The sequence below is a fragment of the Eubalaena glacialis genome, chromosome 12 (genome assembly GCF_028564815.1).
Source record: "Eubalaena glacialis isolate mEubGla1 chromosome 12, mEubGla1.1.hap2.+ XY, whole genome shotgun sequence".
Classification (NCBI taxonomy): Eukaryota; Metazoa; Chordata; class Mammalia; order Artiodactyla; family Balaenidae; genus Eubalaena; species Eubalaena glacialis.
The window spans coordinates 1406557-1427848 of record NC_083727.1 but is presented as its reverse complement, the minus strand read 5'-3'; the positions used below and the strand labels follow the sequence as shown (position 1 = coordinate 1427848).

Here is a 21292-nt window from a genome sequence, read left to right as displayed (position 1 = left end):
ACCAGCCACAGCTGGGAAATAACCAACAGCTGCTTTGGGGAGCACCTCAAATATTGTGCAAATAGATGGCACCAGGAAAATCTGGTCCTTTTTATCTATTGACCAAACTGCATTTCCAGATGCCTATGATTCAGGTATTTCAGACAAGCAGCTGGGGTGGGGAGGACAGGCTGTGTCTCCTGCAGAACCCCACTGAGGCCGCCTAGTGTTTACTGTTGTATCTTTTGCTCCTTCCTGTAACCCCTGGGCTGAGTGTAGGGGAACCCACGCCCTCAGTGTCATTTCTGTCAACGTTTGGAGAGGATGAACAGCATCCCTGACTTACACTGTCTGCCCCGTCCTTCGGGATTGCTGTCTACAACGAACTGCTCGTACATTTCCTGCTATAGAACCATTATATTTCCAAGACAAGATAAACATTCTCAAAATGTCCTAAAGTTTATATCTTTAGTATAAATACAAGTCTATATCTCAATGTTATATTCGAAATTGAAAAAACAAGCAATGAATTTCAGGTTTTATTTCATGAGATGTTTTAGCTGTGGAGTCTTGCTAGCATATGACTAGGGGAATTCTAAATGAATCCTGGATGGAATATTCTGAACTGGATGGGCAGATAAACTCCAAATTAATGCTGAACAGAATTTGCTTATTCCTTTGAGTAGGTGTAATAACGGTGAGGAAAATGTTGGTGCCATAACGGTTTCAGTCTATGGGGAAGGCAGAGCAAGGCCTCCTATTTGTAATATAAACCTTTCAGTGTAATATAATTGTTAAAATTTTGTTATAAATTACTCAGTTAACCTTAGCGTATTTGCTGTACTCCCCTTACAAAAAGATGGTTCCTCAGTTTTCCATAAATCAGAATTCAGCTGAAACCAGGGTTTTTATTTATCTTTAGTTCAATAACTTTTTATTACTTTTTAAAAGTTTTTTAAAAATCTAATTCACTCAACTATCCCCACATAGGGATGTATGTTAAAAAGGTTAGTATCATATTTTTCATGTGAAGAAACCGCTATATTTTGTACCCTAGAAGGTCTTATGTACATCCCAAGCCAGGTAACCAGAGAAACAGGAGCTAATCTTACATTTCCTAGTTTTGGGCTTGTGATTTCAGATGACAGAGTCACCCCAGGGCACTAGGTAGCTTGTGTAAATTAACTAGAAAGTGACAAAGCCCTGTGAATTAATCAAAATGGAATAAAATGTTTGTGTAACAATTAGTGATGACCATTTGAGAGCCAAGAATAATTTTATCCCTTATTTTCCTCTTTTAGGTTCCATAAATGAAAAGTTACCCCAACGGGAAGGCACAGGAAAAACAGGTAACTATCTTAAAATGAACTTCCTTGATATATTACTACAGTGAATCCAATCTATGCCTTAAAATAACTTCTCAAGTTAAAATGTCAATGTATATCAGTGATGGTAATGAGAGCTGAAGCCCTTTGTTAATTATTTATTCATTCAGCAAACGTTTATTCGACCCTTAGGGTTGTTGGGACCTGGCAGGTGCCGGGCACGTGACCTGCTGGGTGACCCACTTGTGTCCGCGTCAGGGCTTCTTAGACGTGGCTTGTGTTGGGACCACCTGTGGACGGTGTTAGGATCATCCCGGGTCCATATCTGTGCAGAGGACTCCAGGGCTGGCACGAGCCTCTAGCATAGCAGCTGTCGGAGGTCACTAATGGAGCTCTGTCTGCTGTTCCTCATATGAAGGTGGCTGTTTCCATCTATGGCAGTCACTCCTTCCGGGACCAGTACCCACAAGAACCAGACAGAGCAGGGAGCATTTCCTTTGGAAATCATCCCACGGCTCCTGGAGCATCTCTGCTGGCCGCCGCAAGCCCACCGTGACCTCTTTGCCCTTTCCTCAGCTGTCACCCGTTAGTCCCAATGACACATTTTCTGTCTTTATATCAACTTGTGAAGTCAGAATTTATTTTTTAGATGAAATAAAAATAATGTACCAACATCTTAAGTACTTTTTTTTCCCGAGGTAGGTTATAGCATATGAACCAGTAATAGAGAAAAGTGATATGAAGTCAAAAGACCCCCGTTTTATTCAATCCAGGTCTTTTAAGTGTGTATTGAAGTCACGGTGGCCACTGTCCTTGCCCTGGAAAGATTGTAGAGTCTTTGTATCATTAAGATAAATCCATGAGATCCACACAGATTGGCACACGAGTAAATGCCAGCCGTGTAGACAGCACGCAGGGCGGGCGCAGACGAGGGCAGAATTGGAGCGGTTTCACAGAGGAGGAGTTGTTGAGTGGAGCACGGTGGGTGTGAAAGCTGGGGCAGGTGTGATGTGGGCAGAGACCCTCACAGGTGGGGAGAAGAGCCCAGTTCGTAGGTGAGAGAGGGACCGGCAGGTGGGGTCAGGACACTGGCTCGGGAGGGGGTTTCCGTGTGGGAAGGGGGAGATGAAGATGCACAGAACGTTGGGATTTGCTTCTCTGAGATGCTGGGGTGGGCAATACTGGTATGTTTTAGAGGAGAGGAAGTACACATGTTCGTGGTGAGAAACAGGAGTCAAATGCTGAAAGGGAGACGGAGGGAAATACTCTTTCAGGCGCCCGCACCCAATCCTGTTCATGGTGATACAGGTTGAATCCACTGTAAAAATATTTTTAAAATCCCCGGGGAATTGGCACGTGGGCTCAGAAGTGGATTTAAGGGAAGAACACGTTCCTTCTACTGAAGCCCCTTGATCTATGGACGTGCCTGTCAGAGGAAATACCTGAGAATAAGTAACGAAGCCGGTGTATCGGGAAAAAGAGACATTTAACAAACTCCCCTGGAGGGAAAGTGAAAGGCACCAAGCTGTCCATGACTTTGTTTCATTTTCTGAAGGCTGAGCCCCATAGGTGCCAGTGGGCTAATTGCACCGGGACAGACTCTCAAGGGGCCAGAGCATGGTGGTGGGTGAGAGGACCATGCTGCCCGGGGGCCTATGGCCAAGGCAGGAATGGAGGAGCCTCTGGTGCTGGCATTAGGGGCGGGGGAGGGAGAGGCGTGGGGGCCGGCACCCATCATTGTCCCTCAGGGACGCCCCCCGTCACCTCTCGCCGTGGTTAGCTTGGCTGAGAACTCAGACTGGCCTGGACCCAGGGATCAGATTGGGGCTGCTGGCCCCAAAGTCGTGGCCTGCTTAGGCCTCAGCAAAAACGTGCAACATTAGCTATGTACTTTATGGTTGTCATTCCAAAGGATGTTTAAATATGCTAAGACTTTTCTCAGTATGTTCTGTTAAGACTTTCAAATATGTTAAATATGTTTTAAATATGTTCCCCATTTCATTCTTGGAAGAAGATTATAGAATATTCAATAGCAAAATACTTCTAGTTTATTGCTACTATCATTATTTGACTTGGCTATTTCAGATAAATGATGCTACATTTTGTCAGTATTTTGACAGATAACAAGCTTTTTTTCAGGAGATGGTTAAATGTTAAAGAATTTTAAAAATATTCTTTTTGGTTTTCCCCTGAAAAGAACTTCATTTTTATTCTTCAGATAGCTGGGATAGTAATGAGTCACAGTTAACTACATAAGCCATGTGGCTGCCCCTTCTTTCTACCACTGCTTGCTGTATTTTGATACTGAAATTTAAAAAAAAAAAAAAAAAAAAATCACACGACTAAAAACAGTAGGATGGTTCTCGAGAGCCCCCCGCAGTGTGCCTTGTAACAGTGTCCTTGGCTGGGGCCCCCTTGCCTGGGCAGCTTCTAGAGGCTTGCTTACCAGGGAACCCAACGAGTGTTTTTCAACTAATTCAATAAAGACTGTGTCCTTGGAAAAATGTTTTCAGTGAAATGGCGTAGAGCTTTCTAATCCACACTCGTCCCTCTCCTCTGACACTCGCACCCGGTTCCCCACCAGCCTCTCACGTGTCGACACAGGAGGCCTGAGGGGTCGAGAGACCCACGGGGCACAGTCCAGGGCCTGGGCCTCCATCCCTGCCTTCCACTCTGGAACACAGGGGCACAGCAGGGATGCCAGACCCCCGCCCCCCCAGTGCCCCCATTACTGCCGTCCCTCCCTCATCCGTCCGGTTGGCTCCAATGGTTACATCACACCTAACCCTTCCCCTTGAGGTCTGTTTGGAGCTTTGAGCCTCTGTATGGTTTACTGAGTGCTGGGTTGTGGTTTGGTGGATCGTGGGGTGTATGCAATCCTTAGGGTCCATCCTGTATGCACACTTACTTCACTTACTCTCATAATTGTAGTCTCCTTGCAAATCTTTTCCGTTCTGAATTCAGATGATGCCTCAGCTCCAGCGCTGGAGACTCAGCCTCAAGGAGATGAGGAAGGTGAGTGTCGGTGGGGAGTTGTGTTGGGGGTAGGGCGCGGGCCTGGGGGTGCAGCCACGTCCTCTTGCGGGGACTGCACTCAGGACGGGCTGGGTTGGCCTTTCCCACCTTTTTGAGGCCCCACCATCCCTCCTGAGGGCTCCTGAGTGTTGCCGTGGTGCTCTCACACAGTACACGCAGAGGCCTTTCTCTAAGTCCAAGTCTCTGAGTTGAAATTTTATCTGGATAACATGAAATATATATTTCCAAAGGGTGCGCTAACATATGTCATTTCCCCCGCTCATCCTTCATGTCATGTGATCACCACCTTTACAAAGACCAGTTTTGTGAAGTCACATTTATAGAGATGTTTCGGAGGCTTACTGAATTTTGTGGTTATGAGAAGGATGGATTGCCTACTCTTAGCCTTTAATACATTGTTGTAGGTATTTGCCACTGTATCACCAATTCTCGGGTCGAAAGGGGTCAGGTTTGAAGAGCAAGTGTAAGGAATGCACATAATAAATAAAGATCAAAGGGTAGGATGACATCGTGCTTTGAAAATAATAATAACAAGGATAATCATAATAACTAACTTTTGCTTGGCACTAAATGCCATGGACTCTGTTACTTGAGCCCATTGAGCCCTCAGAACCCCATATCACAGATGAGAACTTGTCCGACGTCACAAAGCCGATAGATGACGAAGGCGCGTCTGCCTAGCTGGTCGGCTTCAGTGTGGTTCTCGGGCACGTGGTATACTGATCACACCGTAAATATTCAGTTACATTTGTTAATATTACTACTGAAGATCTGTTCCCAGAATGTTGTAGGCAAAAATTACGTTTTACATACTGCACTTTGTATTGAATCTTTCAACTGAGTGAAGACCCTGTGTGTTACATGAATATCCATCTTTACCACACAAGGATATGTTTTTATACTTTGGGACTTTTTGCCAAAACCTGTTCTTTCCAGTGGAGCCTGTCTGGACTCATATCACTTTTATTTATACTTTTGGACGAAGAAAGAAAGGAAAAGGCATATGCTAAAGTTTTTAAAAATGTATGTTGTCGTTTCCTTTTGTTTCATGCACATAATCATTTTATTATTTTTAAAAAATATCTACAATGTGTGTTTACTGATTATATTGATTTTTTGGGCTTTTAGACTGCTGAAATCTTTAATTGAGAGACTTTGTGTTTTCATGATGAATTAAAATAATCATTTTATTTTGGTTCATTAGATATTGCATCACGATACCCCACGCTTTGGACTGAACAAGTTAAAAGTCGACAGAACAAAACCAATAAGAATTCAGGTAAAAAGGAGCCCAATGTGACTTAGTTAATGGACCTGGAAAGTGGTCTTGTTTTCTAGAAGTTACATGCAGAGCACATCTATTTTCCTGGTTACCAATGAGTCATGCAAATAATGCCATGGCTTGCGCACCAAAATATAGTTTAAATTTGAGTGTTTTATTAAATATGGTAAGTTATAGAACATATTATAGAATAGTTAACATTTTTTTTCTCAGAAATTATCATTATGGATAAGTTTTCCTATTGCATAAAGACATTAACCTGTACATTTCTCTTGTGAACTTTAGAAACTGAGTTAGTTTTGTTCAATCTTGTCACTGTATTTCCAAAAGTTACCTAATTTGGTTTGCTTCTGTACCATATAGACTAGTACATGGGAAATTAGTTCAAACATTGAATGTTTCAGATTTATTGGTGGACCTTGACGTTCAGGGGATTTCACTGATGCTCAGGGGAGCATCAATGTGGCAGTACTTAAACTTAATTTGAGAAACATATAAAATTATTGTAAAAATGTCATCGGAAATGTACATTGTTTTAAAAAGCAGTTTTAATTGTCAGTAGGAAGCTATTCAGGGTTTGACAGAGTTAGTTCCGTATAAGTTCACAGAACAAGTACGTTTGTATTTCACCCATTACTTTCTATTACCAGGCCTTACATGACCTGTCAATTATAATTAACTAACAAAAACACTGCAGACTTGCAGTATTTAGTGGGACTGAAAATAATGCTTCAGGAAATTCCAGTTTACGTAAGCTACCCTACACTGTAATTTGATTTAAATCAGCGTAAATGTGAAGAACACAAAAATTACATCTGTATTTAATGCCAGTTGTCCAGATACATGCTCTTTCTGAGGGTCCAAAGAAAGTCAGCCCTAGTTAGAATTTTAAGATGTTAAATATAGTATTTACTTTATTAAGTTTAGTGATAAAATGGCAAACAATCATAGATTTTACGTAATGACCACCACGGTCACTGAGATTTCAATGTCAGAAGAGTTTCGTTTGTACTTAATTTTTATTTAGTAATAATCTTCTTTGGTAGAAGTAGACACATTTATTTAACAAAACAAATAATTTGTGACTTTTTGTTATTCTGTGTTTTTAAAAATTTACCTTGTTTGTTGGTACTCTTTCATGTTCCTTTATAGAAGAAGCCAAACTGAGAATGCATTGCTTTTTTTCTCTGGTGTTTCTTTATATCAGTTAAAAGTACTATTCCCCCCTCCCCCAAGTTTGCACTAAAATAACATAATATATTACTTACGTTACCAAACATGGGGAGTATGATTGCCACGCGTAGTGAGGGAGGCCGTGTGGGTATGGGCAAATGTACTTTGGAGCATAAAGTGATAGTCGTTTTCAGAAGGGACCTCCTTGTAAAGGAAACAAAGTAATCTGAGTCTATGAAAATTTACACGTGATAGGCACTCAATACATGTTTATTTATTCCACAAGTTCCACGGCCACTTTGATGGTATCATTGCGTTCTTATCTAAAGCAAACTAAATGAAACAAAAAATAAATTCATAAATAACTGAAAGTTTGATCTAATCTACATACCATGACAGTTTCACTGCTAGACTTTTAGTAATTGAAATTTCAATATAAATATAAATGAAATATTCTTCTGTTGGTTCATTATGCAGGAAAAGCATCATTTTCATTATATGATTCAATATACATTGAGTAAGAGACAAAAACCTAAAATTGCATTTTACTTAAGAATGCGTGACTCAGTTTTTTTCTATTAATATATAATTGACAGTGTCTATTTCTTTATGTTCTTGAATCATCTTATTATATTCAACTTTATCATTCTATTTATACAAGTTATAAAAATTGATTATGAAATTTTACCAGATAAGAGATCTTGTGACACACTGTTTAATTATATAAAATTAATTTATATCTCTATTTATTAAACTGATTCTCTTGCCCTGTGGTACATTAAATAGGTTCTAGATTTCTGCCTGATTTCCTTTAAACCAATCTAGAATATTAAAGAAGAGTGCACTTTCTTTGTTAGTTGGAACAACAGTGATAATAGTAAGAGCAGCTAACGTTTCTTGTGCTTACGGTGTGCTGGTACCTCACATGCCTCGTTGCCCCTCTGTCCTGCTCCGCCGTCACAGCAAGCCAGTGGGGCTGCTGCACTTCCCATCCCCGAATCTCAGAGGAGGAGAAGGCAGTTACAGCCAAGCCCAGACGGCATGGGCAGGGTCTCTGAGGATGGGAACTGCAATGCCACCTGACCACCCCACCCCCCGCCGTGCTCCTCGCCACTGTCCTTCAGAGAGGGGACACCTCCTCCGCCCCACTGAGACATGGGGGCTCCTGGCATCACTGTCTGTGCTCACCTGGGTGACACAGCCGGGCCCCTGTTAAAATGCACCTGTGCTGCCTACAGCCATTGTCAGCCGTTAAACCTTTCAGTTCGAATCCTTCATCACGCTGAGGGGACGGGGCAGAGAAAGCTGGAGGAGTGGGGACACAAGGGCGTTTCCCACGGTGGCTGCGGACGAGCGATGGGGACGGACCCTCTTGTGTCTTCCAGCCTGACCCCCCCGCTCGTCCCCTTTCTCATTTCCTCCAAGACCCTTCTTCCTGGCCCTCTCAGACCTCAGACTGCTCCCCGAGCAAACCGCGCACTGTCTTACCTACATTCTTATTTCCTATCCCTGCTCCTGGGAAGGCGCACTTTGCTTTTCAAATATTCTCAACTCTTGGTCACTGCTGGGTCTGCCGGGGCCCCAGCTCCTGGCGCGCAGACGGCCTCGTCCCGGCCCCCGCGCGCGCCCATGTGCACGCGCCCCCCGACGCCCTCCCTCTGCGCGCACGCTAGCATCACTCCTCCCGTCCGCTGCGGGCCCGTTTTGCATGCTTAGCTCTGCCCTTGTGACGGGACCCAGCACACACAGCCCCAGCGTGCAGTCCACATCCCCAGGTCCCCAGGGCAGGGCGGGGGGCGGGGGGCTCCTCCCTCAGCCCTTCAGGGAGTGGAGGGGCCGCGTTCCAGGGAGCTGTCCCTTCTAGACGCGGGACGGAGGCTCCCGTGCAGCCCGTTTTCTCGGGTCAGTAACCCATCCAGCAGGTCCCGACGGCCAGCGTGATGGCTCACTGCGCGTCCACCCGGCTGAGCCACGGCCCCCAGCCTCTCGGTCAAGCACAGATGTTCCCGTGAAGGCATTTTGTAGAAGAGAGTGACGTTTAGATGGGTGGCTTTGAGTAAAGGAGGTTCCCCTCCACCCTGCGGCTTGCTCACCCGGCAGGAGGGGCCCCCATGATGGCCCGTGGGGCGTGGCATGGCCAGGCGGACTCTGTTTATCTTTTCCGTCAGGAGAGAACGGAGGGCTCTCTGTTGGCTCATTGTTTATTTCACATGAATAATTTATCCGCTGAGTGGGCCCCTGTGCTCCTGTGCAGACACTGCAGCGCACCAGGCGTGCAGGGCTCTGCGAGGACCCAGGGCTTCGCTGGGGTCCACGGGCGGGCAGCGTGCAAGGTGGGTCCTGCGTCAGCGTCTCTGCCCTGCTCTGGGGAAAGAGATGCGTTCTGGCTTTGCCCCACACCTCCAACGGTTGACCCCGGAAACGTGAGCTCTAAGGGCCCGGAGTGGGTTGTCCTTTGACGTGTGCTGTGTGACAGTCCCCCTTGGAAACACCCGTGTTGGCCTCAGCTGTGATACACGGGAACCCCCTCGTCTATTCGCTTTAGGAGTCTGCGGTTTGGGAAGGCTGAGGTTCTTCCCCGCCCTACTCAGGCCGCTGTCACCGTCTGGGGTCACGGTGCTTCCGCAAGGCCCAGCCTGGCCAGCTAGGAGGTGGGCACTGGCCGGGGGCACTAGCGCCCGCTCCCAGCGGCTTCAGAGCAGGTGATGCTTCCTGAAGACCGAGAGCGCCAATCTGGGGCATCATCGGGCGTTTTGTTTCATTACTTATTCAAATCCCAAGTTGGCAGGGGAGCATGTCTGCTTTCTCTCTCTGCCTGTGGCTCTTCCGAGAGCTGAGCTCGAGCCAAGGAGATGGTCCCTTGGAGACCTCCAGAGGTGGGCCCTGAGTTACAAGGCGCTGGGGATGGCTGCAGACCCAGGGCACACGCAAGCCGCTCAGCCGGCTCTGATAAACAAGCCCCTGGCTTTAGTGGTCTTCTCATTTGCGGTCTTTTTAAGTTTTGCATGTGAGCTGGAGAAAACCTAGAGGCCCTGGTTTTGCCATCTCTGAAACCCTCCTCCCACTTGGACGGAAAATATTTTTTCCTCCCTAAACCATTAAAAATAGCTCTGTTTTATATCCAAGAGATGTTCTGTATCTCAGGATGTTCCACAATTTTATGGGACCCCCTCAGTGGAAACATTTTTCTATTTTATTCGGGGTTGATAATTTTTGTTTTATTGCACATATTAAAATGATTGCCAAAAGATTATTATCTTTTGATTCTGCTTTAAATCATGGTAAATTGCATTCCCTGGGGGAAAAGAACACCAATTATATTTTCTTTCTTCCTTTTTAAGCTTTAAAACATTACTTCCTCATTTCCCTTTCTATTCCATTCTTCAAACATGACATTACAAAACATCAGGATGCCAACTACATTCTTATAAAGTGTCGGTCATTTGAAGAGATTAAAATATGAAAATAAATCAAATAGCTCCTTTTAAATGTGGACTGTAAAAGTGTGTTGTTTACCCATATTAATTAAGCTACCTAAAAATGTACAAGACAATTTATCCAAGTTTCCTAACTATAAAAGGGAGTTTTAATTCCAATCATATTTAATTCTTAGATTTCAGTATTCAAACTCTGGTTAAATAATCAGGATGCAGCATTTCAACATAAGTACAGAAAAAAGCAATGGAAGTAAGCAAATTGTATCTGAGCTGGTTGGAAACACACACCAACCTATATACATACAGACCTTTGTACTCTCACCGTGTGAAAAAAAAAAAAAAGGGTGTTCGACTTATTTATTCTCTCTGTATAAATGAGATTTAGTCCGTCGTTGAATTAATGAGGTCTGATGTTAAATCGTGTCCTTTGTAGAGCCATAGGTTACAATTTGTGGAAAGCTTATTTTGCATCAGGCAGAGTGCTATGTGATTTAATGCATAATATAACCCACTTCTCACTTTCTTGTGGGTAAGAACACCTTTCAAAATCTCCAGGTGGCTGGCAGGGGTTTAGCCCAGGTCTGTGACTGCACATCAGACACGTGTCCCTTTCAAAGCCAACCACCTTGCTGTGATGTGACTTTGGTCCCAGTTTCCCGAGGTGCCTCTGTTGTTGACGGTGGGTTAGGAGGCTGCCTCGCCCCGGAAGCACCTGGACGGGTGCTGGCAGTTCTCGCCTGGCCGGGCTGTCCTCTGGGGAGGGCGGTGGCTCCCGAAGGGTCGTGATGGGAGGTGACCCTGGGCAGAACCGCTCTTAGGCAGGCAGAAGGGGCGCCGCACACGAAGCCCCTCTTCACGTGGGAAGGAGCACAGGGGACCAGGGCGGGGGCCAGACGGACCGCTCACGGCACGGGGACACAGTGAGCTGAGCTGCTGTGGGCCCCGCCGTCGCTTTCCCCGAGCCCCTGGCTCTAGTGCCGGCTTCCTTCTGACTAGTTATGGCTGCTGCTCGGAGCCCCCGGGGCCTCGGGAAGGGCAGGGGCTGAGCTGGCTTCCCACAGGCACCGCGATCCCCATCAGCCTCTCTGAGCATCAGTTCGGCACCTCGTCTCCACGGCAATGGTGAGCTGACCTCGCGGGAATCGGGGCGTGTCCCAGGGAGCCCTGGCGCCCGGCGGGGCCATCAGAGTCCAGTGTGTAAATAGGACTGGGGTTAATGCCCACTTGTTCACGTGCGAGCTCAGGCCTGGACTTTGCAAACAACAAGAGGACATTTCCTGAGAATCTCACTCGTGCGCGTGTGTGTTCACTACAGAGGTTACTGGATAGCTGCTTTGGAGAATTCGGGTGCTAGAAAGTGTGCGACGGGATTGGCAGGGCTGAGGGAAGGTTTCTGTGGCGGTGAAGTTCGTAAGGTTGTGTCCCGTCCTGGGCTGGTTTGCCGCGTGATCCAAATGAAAAGTCCCTTCTTGCTCTTCACACGTGTGAATAGAGCGTTAACAGGCCAGGTATCGCTGTGATCCTGTTTCTGTGGTCTTCCCATCAGTTGGATTAGAGACTAAATCGGGACTGATGCGGCTCATACACAATGGAGGGTCTTTTTGGAAATGACTCACACAGTGAAACCCAGACTAGAATTCCCGCCTCGCCCGCAAGGGCAGTGGAAGGCTATTCTGCCAACGGCCGCCTCTTCTCAGCGGGCCCTGTCTTGTCATCCTCGCCGTTTAGACTGCTGGCTGATGCCCGGCTCTTGCCCAAGCCTGATGCACGGCCAGTTACAGTGACCTGCGTGACCTGGCTGTGCGGCCGGCGAGTTGGAAAAACGTTCATCAGTTGTTAAGGCTTTTGCTTCACTCCCGGGAATGCTGTGGTGTGTGCGTGTGTGCAAGTGTCTGTACACAATCAAGCACGTATTAAGTACTCATTTTCTATCAAAAAATTACCTTTGTTTTTTAACAGATGCAACCTTTTCCCTTACCTTCATTCGTCTCCATAGTTACCATCTTTCTCCTCTTTGCCTGCATCCTGAGTTTCTGTCTCGGATAAGCCCTGGTCTGGAAGTGTTCCTCTGGTTTTGCCTGAAAATCACATTAGTGGCTAAAGCCGGCATACGTCAGGCTATTGTGTTTCAGATGAAAAAGCAGACCAAAGATCTGCCTGTTAAAAAAGATCTCATTTAAGTTATGGATTTAATAAAATATCTGCATCAAAACACAGAATATCTAAGTAATATTACGGTTCTGTGTACTAAGACATAGATCTGAAGATATAAGTAGTTTCTCAAACTACTTAGATCTTTTGTACCAGCCTGTCTTATCCCAGACATACAAAAAGAGTGCAAAAATTTACCTAAGCAGCAAATCCAGGTGATTTGCTTAACGTTCCAGTTTACTTTGTATGATTATCGTGGGGGCATAGGTTTCTAAATGACACACCAGTGTTTATCAGGAAGGGTAGGTGTAAATGTTGGAAGAAATGCACCTGCAATTCCGTGTCTAGACAAGAAGCTAACAAGTTCACCCTCGCTCTGGGGACCATCCCGGGGGAGCCCTGGTTCTCTGCGGCCGTGCGGGGACCCAGGTGCCTTCTCTCCTGGGCTCTGCGGCCTCATTCCGTGGATCAGTTTCAGGAAGGGGAGTGCCACACGGAGGGCAGACTCCCTCCTGAAGGTCCAGCCTGGCCTTGGACCTGCCGCCTCCTCTCCCTCCGTCCTGCTGCCGGAAGCTGGTCTCTTGGCCCAAGGTCTCTGCGTGTCAGGCGCTGGTTGAGCCCTGGATACAGCCTCTAGGAAAAGAGCAAATATGATCATAGCTTCACTGCATGATTAGGTCCTGTGATTATGTCTCACTGGTTAGTTTATGTTTCCTTTTGCATCATCCGTATGGTTACACACACACACACACACACACGTATGAGTGTGTATTCATGTTATTTATATATACGTTTACGTTTTGCTGAAAATGGGTGTGTGCTTGGGCCCCGTCTCCCCAGCCCTGTGCTCACGCCCCGGGAAGCTCAGTGCTGCCTTGTACTTGCTGGTTCTCTGTGCTTCCCACAGCCCGGTGCTGCCTGTTAAAACTTGTGCCACCAGACCTATAATCCTGATTAAAATGCATGTTCCTTATCTCACCCTCCATCAGAATACCGGAGTCTCTGGGGTGGGGCTTCTGAAGCTGCATTTTAAGCAGCTTCTCTGGTGATTTTCGTTTATGTGAACATTTGAGTCCCACTGCAAACACGTGTTAACTATTATCAGCAAGGTTTTGGCCATCTTTAAGTGTTTTCTTGTCATTACACATGTATGTAAAACAAAGCACTGTTTCTGGAAGGCATCAGAGTACTAGGCCAAGGCCACACAAATATCAGTTGTCCTCAATGCTGTGTGACCCTTCCTTTCACACCTCCATTCTGTCCTGCCTTTGAGGTGTGTCCACGTCGTCCACTTCCCTCCAGGCCCGCGGCGCCGGGCTCACTGAGGCATCTGAGCTTCGCTTGGCTTGGATCGCCGCTTGGATTCTGAGCATCTCCAGGCCTCCCCATCTGTGTTTCTGCTTCAGTCTTTCTTCCCACTGCAGCTTTCTCAACATTGAGCTTTCAAAGCAAGAGCCACGTCTCTGTTCAGAGTTCTGCAGCGGCTTCCCGGGTCACCTCATCATAAGGCAGAGTGCCTTCTAGGGCCTCTGGTGGCCTCCAGGCGGCCACCCATTCTGCAGCCTCTTTACCCACCTCTGCCCATCCACGCTCCATGCTGTATGTTTTCTTTAAGCAGCTTTATTGAGATGGGATTCACATACCGTACCATTGACCAGCTTGAAGTGTGCAAGTCAGAAGTTTTGGTAAAGTCACAGAGTTGTACAATATCACCACAACCTAATTTTAGAACATTTCATCACTCCAGAAACCCCAAACCCCATATTCATTAGCAATCAGTCCCCATTGACAACCCCCAACCCTTGGTAACCACAAATCTGCTTCAGGCTCTGTAGATGGACTTGTTCTGTCATTTCAAGTATGTAGAATCTTACAATATGGGGTCTTTTTGACTGGTTTCTTTCACTTAACCATTACGCTTATATGGATCATCCATGTGGCAGCGTGCGTATCAGGACCTCATCCCTTTTTATGCCTCAATAACTTTCCCTTGTATGTATGGACCACATTTTATTTATCTATTCATCAGCTGATGGACATTTGGGTTGTTTCCACTTGTCAGCTATTATGAATAGTGCTGCTATGAACATTCCAACACAAGTTTTTGTGTGGACATATGTTTTCTCTTGGGTTCATACCCAGCAGTTGAATTGCTGGGTCACATCGTAACTCGATATTTAACATTTTTAGGGGCTGACAAACTGTTCTCCAAAGTGGATGTACCATTTTGCATCCTCATCAGCAACGCACAAGGATACCGATTTCTCCACGTCCTCTCCAGCACTTGTTATTTTCCAGTTTTTTGATGGCAGTCATCCTGGGAAGTGTGGAGTCGTGCCTCCTTGTGGTTTTGCCTTGCATTTCCCTGATGACTAAGGATGTTTAGCACCTTTTCAGGTGCTTACTTGTAAATCTTCTTTGGAGACATGTCTACTCAAATCCTGTGCACATTTTATTGTTTGGTTATTTGCCTTTAGTTCTGGAGTTGTTAGACTTTATGTATTCTAGATACAGATCCCTTATCCGATATATGATTTGCAAATATTTTGTTCCATCCTGTGTGTTATCTTTTCAGCTTTTTGATAATGCCCTTTGAATCATAAGCGTTTTTAATTTTGATGAAATCCAATTTATCTATTTCTCTTTTGTTGCTCATGCTTTTGTTGCCTAACCAAGGTCTCCCTTTGTCGCCCAGAGTTGAGACCCCCTTTTGGGGAAGACAGGGAGCTGCTGCTGCCACCCGCAGAGCCTCACAGCGGCCTTCGTGCCCCCAAAGCCGGGGGTCTTCCTGCTTTGCAAAAATACGCCCTTATACTGTCCTCTTCCATAGACTAGCCTGAACCTTGAGGGTGGAATTTGGTGTTAATCCTGCTGGAAAATTTCCTCCCTCTAACTTGACTTTTCTTCTTTCAGCTGGTGAAGTTGGCTAAAAGTTACATCAACAGCAGGTCTGAGTGGGGAAAGGATAAGAGAAAATGTTATAAAAGAAAAAAATATAAAACTTGCATGGGATATACTTATACTAAAACTATTCTTCATTTATCTGAAATTCTCATTTCACCTGGTATCCTGTATTTTGTCTGGCAACCCTGCCTGTCAACGAACACACTTCCCTGTTTTCAGCCTCTGTTTGGCTAATCTTCAGCAGAGAAAGGTTCCTTGGGCTTTCTTCAAAAACTCAAGTTTTCATACAGTGTATTCGTCTGCTAGGGCTGTCATAACAAAACACCACAGACTGGGGGCGGGGAGCTGTTTATTTCTGGTTCTGGATGCTGGGAGTCCAAGCAGAGGTGCCAGCAGGATGGGTCCTGGTGAGAAGGCTCTTCCTGGCCTGCAGACAGGCAGCCGCGTCTTCTCTGTGTCCTCACACGGCCTCTCCTATGGCTTCTCCCAGTCCTGGTGTCTACGCTTCCTCTTGTAAGGACTCGAGTCCCATGACCTTTATGACCACATTTAACCTTAATCACCTTCTTAAAAGCCCTGTCTCCAAAAACAGGCATATTGAGGGTTAGGGCTTTACCCTGTGGATTTTGGAGGAAAACAGTTCAGTCCATAACATACAGAATAGGATAATTTTACTGTGCTTGGATTTGGATGTTTGCATTGAAAGCAAAACCTATCAGGAAAAAGGCTCAGCGTGGAGGTAAAGGGGCTGTTGGTGTGCCCCCTTTATGTATATCTTCAGCCCCCCCCCCCCCCGTATCCTTCTTTTCTGCAGTCACCCTAGGCTCCCAGGGATCTTTCTCTTGAAAAGTCCCCTTACAACAGGAATGATTTTGTATTTGGTTAAAGAAGTGTAATACTCATGAAAGCTATCTGGGTAGTTTCTCATCAACCTTTGATAAAAGTTTCCATGTTTCACTAGATTGAAATTTATTACAGTGTATCAAATGTTGGTTGAAGACAAAATTGAGAATTTCCTCCAAACTTAGTATTGCTTCAATGGCCACAAATATCTTATATAAAATGGATATTCTTCTGTTTTAAAATTTTTATTGAGGTATAGTTGATTTACAATGTTGTGTTTAATTTCTGCTATACAGCAAAGTGATTACACATATATATGCATATTATACATATATATACATATTATACATATATATATTATATGATTATACATATTATACATATATATATATATTCTTTTCCATGATGGTTTATCACAGGATATGGAATAGAGTTCCCTGTGCTGTACAGTAGGACCTTGTTGTTTATCCATCCTATATGTAATAGTTTGCATCTGCTAATCCCAAACTCCCAATCCTTCCTTCCCCGCCCACACCCCCCAACTTGGCAACCACAAGTCTGTTCTCTATGTCTGTGAGTCTGTTTCTGTTTCATAGATAAGTTCATTTGTGTTGTGTTTTAGATTCCACATATAAGTGATACCATATGGTATTTATCTTTCTCTGTCTGACTTACTTCACTTAGTGTGATCATCTCTAGGTCCATCCATGTTGCTGCAAATGGCATTATTGCACTCTTTTTAATGGCTGAATAATATTCCATTGTATATATATATACCACATCTTCTTTTTCCATTCATCTGTTGATAGACATTTAGGTTGTTTCCATGTCTTGGCTATTGTGAATAGCACTGCTATGACTTTTTTTTTTGGTCTCACTGTGTGGCACATGGGATCTTAATTCCCTGATGAGGGATCAAACCCACGCCCCCTGTGATGGAAGCGCAGAGTCTTAACCACTGGACCACCTGGGAAGTCCCCAAATAGTGCTGCTATGAACATAGAGGTGCATTCATCTTTTTGAATTATGGTTTTCTCTGGATATATGCCTAGGATTGGGATTGCTGGATCATATGGCAACTCTATTTTTAGTTTTTTAAGGAACTTCCATACTGTTCTCCACAGTGACTGTACCAATTTACATTGCCACCAACAGTGTAGGAGGGCTCCCTTTTCTCCACACCCTCTCCAGCATTTGTTATTTGTAGATTTTTTAATGATGGCCATTCTGACTGGTGTGAGGTGATGTCTCATTGTAGTTTTGATTTGCATAAAACGGGTATTCTTCATTGTGATTCTTTTTTACTATTTTTTTGAAAACCAGCCAAGTACAGCTTACATTAACTAAGAAAAAATGTCATGTATTTTATGAAGCCACCTCAGTGTCTGCCACTTCTGCCAGCAGGGATGTTTGTTTCCAATATTCCCTGTGCCCTCTGAGTCCACCCCGAGTAGTCACACAGCTGTACAGGTTTTTAAGAAATACATGATTTTCATGCAGTAATGGATATTATAAATGCAACATGTAAGGTTTTATAGACTCTTGTAATGGACGATCTGCCTTTACTTTGTATACCTGTGGACTTTATATAGCAGATTTTGCAGATCATAGTGTGTGGCACATTCAGTTGTGCTGGAGGACACACACCTATTAGATGAGTAGTTGGGAAGATGTCTAGAGAAGCCTGGACAGCACACCAGCCAAGGGGGGATGTCCAGCATCTTTATCTACAGCTGCTCCCTTGACTAAGAATGCCAAGGAACACTCTCTCTAACCCCCTGTTTCTATTGCTCATAACTTTTTGGACTTAACTTGAGAAATACATTTTCCAAGATTAGCCTCAGCTGAAAGGCATGCTTTCTTTTGTTGGAAACTTGGAAATACTTTGTTTTTCTGTTTTGGTGTGATTCTGCATCAAGAGAAAGATGGGTACTTTCTTCATTTTAGAAGTCAGTTTTTAAAACTAAAAGAGAAAAAAAGAAAGAAAAATTCCTCTAAAATTCTTCTTGGGAAGAGAGTTTTCATTAGCTCAAGAGTTTTAAAAAATTTTTTTAAGTGTTTTTCAATCATTATGTGTTCTCATGATCACTGGACTGTTTTATCTAAAGCCATTGCTTTAACTTTTGAAATAACAACATGTTACAACCAAACTGCCTAGGAAGAAGTAGACTTATGGGTTGAAGCAGATGTTAATAAATTACTGAAGATATTTCTCCTTGCTTCATGTCTTGCCTCTCTGTTTAAAAATTACTGCCTGCTATTTCCTTGTTGTGCCTTTTTATAATTTGTAAATCCACAGTGGACGTCTAATAGATGTTTAAGTCAGTACTGAACGCCTGTGAATTTCCTATGGTGACTTGTAACATTTTAGATGTGACATAAGGTGGAGATTTAGAGTTTTGAGCCAATAAGATGGTAGCGAGAACCCAGAGTGACTGGGGGTCTTGATTAGGTCGGGGACTAGTCCTGTGGGCATAAGTGAGAAGCCACTCAAAGACTGAGGGGGAGTCAGTTTCTGTTGTTAGAATTTCACACTCACATCTTTTCAGATGTGGAACAGTATTTTAATTAATTTATTTTATTTTTAACATACTTTATTTTTACAGTTCTTTCAGGTTTACAGAAAGCACAGCGTTCCCACGTATATAGGGAACTCACTTGGGCAAATACCAAGGAGTGTGATTGCTGGATCATATGGTGAGGGTATGTTTAGTTTTGTAACAAACTGCCACACTGTTTTCCAGAGTGGCCATGCCATTTGCATCCCCATCAGCAACGTGTGAGAGTTCCTGTTGCTCCACAGCCTCACCAGCATTTGGTGTTGTCCGTTTTGGGTGTTTTTTTTTGGATTTTATCCACCCTAATGGGTGTGTAGTGGTAGCTCGTTATTGCTTTTATTTGAAATCCCCTAGTGACCTATTATATTGAGTATCTTTTCACATACTTACTTGACATCTGTGGGTCCTCTTTGGTGAAGTATCTTTTGTCTATTTTTCCCTTGGATTGTTTTCTTATTTTTGAATTTTAAATGTCCTTTGTGTATTTTTGATGTAAGTCTTTTTCAGACATGTGTTTTGCAGATATTCTCTTCCTGTCAGTGGCTTATCTTTTCATTCTATTAACAGTGTCTTTTGTAGAATATAAGTTCTGTATTTTGATAAAGTCCAACTTATCAATTATTTTTTTCATGGATCATGCCTTCGGTGTTGTATCTAAAAAGTCATCACTAAACCCAAGGTCACCTAGATTTTTTCCTATACTATCTTCTAGAAGTTTTATAGTTTTGCATTCACCATTTAGGGCTATAATCCATTTTGAGTTAATTTTTGTGAAGGGTGTGATGTCTGTATCTAGATTCATTTTTTGGCACTTGGATGTCCTGTTGTTCCAGCACCATTTGTTGAAAAGATTATCCTTATGCCATTGAAATGTCTTTGCTCCTTTGTCAAAGATCAGTTAATTATATTTGTGTGGGTCTATTTATGGCTCTGGAACAGTGTTAAGACTCAAAAATATTCAGTAATTGGCTGTGGATGGGTCGATGACTGGGAATAGAATTAATAGAGACCAGAAATAAGGTCTAAAAGCAAAGAAATGAGAGTTTAGATGTTGTACAGGAAGATATGGAAAAGATGCGGGTTCTTGGCCAAGTCTCTTTGGGAACAACCAGGGGAGTCTTGACAGCTGTCAGAGCTGGTCTCGCTTGGGGGCTGCTTCCCCGTCTCCATGACCCAGGTCTTTACTGTGGACCTTCAGCCTCAGTCTCAGCCAGAAGGAAGCATTTCTCCCTGTGCTCGAGGCTGCCCACGGGCCATATTGCTGCCACTTTGAACAGAGGTGCTGAAGGAAATTCTGGGAGACGAGAGCTTGAAATAACATCTGTGTCTGACAAGACATTGGGAGCATTCACGAACCTGGGAGAAAGGCTCCCTGGGACTTGGGAGATATTTGAAAAGAAAACTTGGGTACTGGGGAGAATTCACAATAACATAATTTTAATTACTAAGAAGTGTATTTTAAATGCTCTGCTGTGGATGGAAAGTGTAAGACAGGTATTATTGGTGGGAACATCCCTAATCCTTCTTTGCATTTATTTCTGCTTTATTTATTTATTTTTGGCAGCATATTTTATGAAATTTTTTCTTCTTTTCACTTTTCATCCCTTCATCTTTTCCAAGTGCCCGGGAAAGAAAGCCAAGCCAACCCATAGCCAGTGTCTCCACGGCCCTCTTCTCCATGGACACGGTTTCTGTGGCTGAATACCTTACTTTGGGGGCGACCAGCGTGCCTGGCCCCCAGAACAGCAGAAGGAGGGCAGGGAGGGGGCGGAGGACACTGGGGGGATTGCCTGGTGCTGAGAGTGTCCGTGGTGGGGTCGGTGGGGGGATGAAGGTTGGTTACATGGGGTGGCCGGGCCCCAGTGACACAGAAGGTGTGGCAGGGAGGGAAGACGAGCTGGTCCGTGGGGCCTCGCGGTGTGAAGACGAGGTGCCCTGAGCCTGGACCCTGTATCACAGGCCGGAGGTCACCATGAACCTGGGAGCCTGGGGCCTCGCAGGCTGGAGGAGGTCCAGGAAAGGGTGGCTCGGAGCGGGGCCTGCACGGGGGGGAGGGGAGCACACCTTTCCCTGGAGAGTCAGCTGGCATCTGGAGCATCTCAGTTTTCTGCTTCAATCCTGCGGGCAGCCATCTGGGCCGAGGTCCGGCGTCCGGCGTGTGTGCCATGTGACAGAGCGGCTTTTCTCTTCAACTGCTGACCTGGGTCTGGCCTTGCTGACCTCTGTGGAGGTCACACTCTGTCCCCCACTTGCTCCCCACAGCCGGAGGGCTCTTCTCTTCCAGTTACTGCAGGCTCTCAGCCAGCCTGTGGGATGGCAGGAGGCCCTCTGTGTAAACCGGGCCCAAACGTGGCCTTAGTAGGTAACGTGGTACCAGGCGTGCTGTTGGCTGGAGCTTGGCTGGTGATCTGCTCTGTTTGAACACTTCTGCCAAAACATGTCTTCAGATTTCCTCCCCTGCAAAAGGAAGGGCTTCTAGGGAATGTTTGACCCTCAGGGCCACCAGCGGGACGAGGAGCAGCTCCGGGCAGCAGGGGCGTCCGGACCCCGGGGGCCATCGTCACAGGGACCGCTGCCCGCTCCGCAGCTGCTTCTCACGGCTGC

General features: G+C 45.0%; 1 protein-coding gene across 4 annotated transcripts in view; it reads left to right on the top strand.

The window, feature by feature from the left end:
* The window catches only part of SMOC2 (SPARC related modular calcium binding 2), a 155112-nt gene that overhangs the window by 69234 nt on the left and 64586 nt on the right, over positions 1-21292 (top strand). For 2 of the 4 annotated variants that reach the window (XM_061207138.1, XM_061207136.1), the window contains 3 exons: positions 1281-1328; positions 4269-4319; positions 5545-5619. In XM_061207138.1, coding sequence (XP_061063121.1) covers positions 1281-1328; positions 4269-4319; positions 5545-5619 — 174 coding nt within the window. Of the gene's footprint in view, positions 1-1280; positions 1329-4235; positions 4320-5544; positions 5620-21292 lie in introns of all 4 variants that reach the window. The other 2 variants (XM_061207137.1, XM_061207135.1) reach the window with 1 other exon arrangement.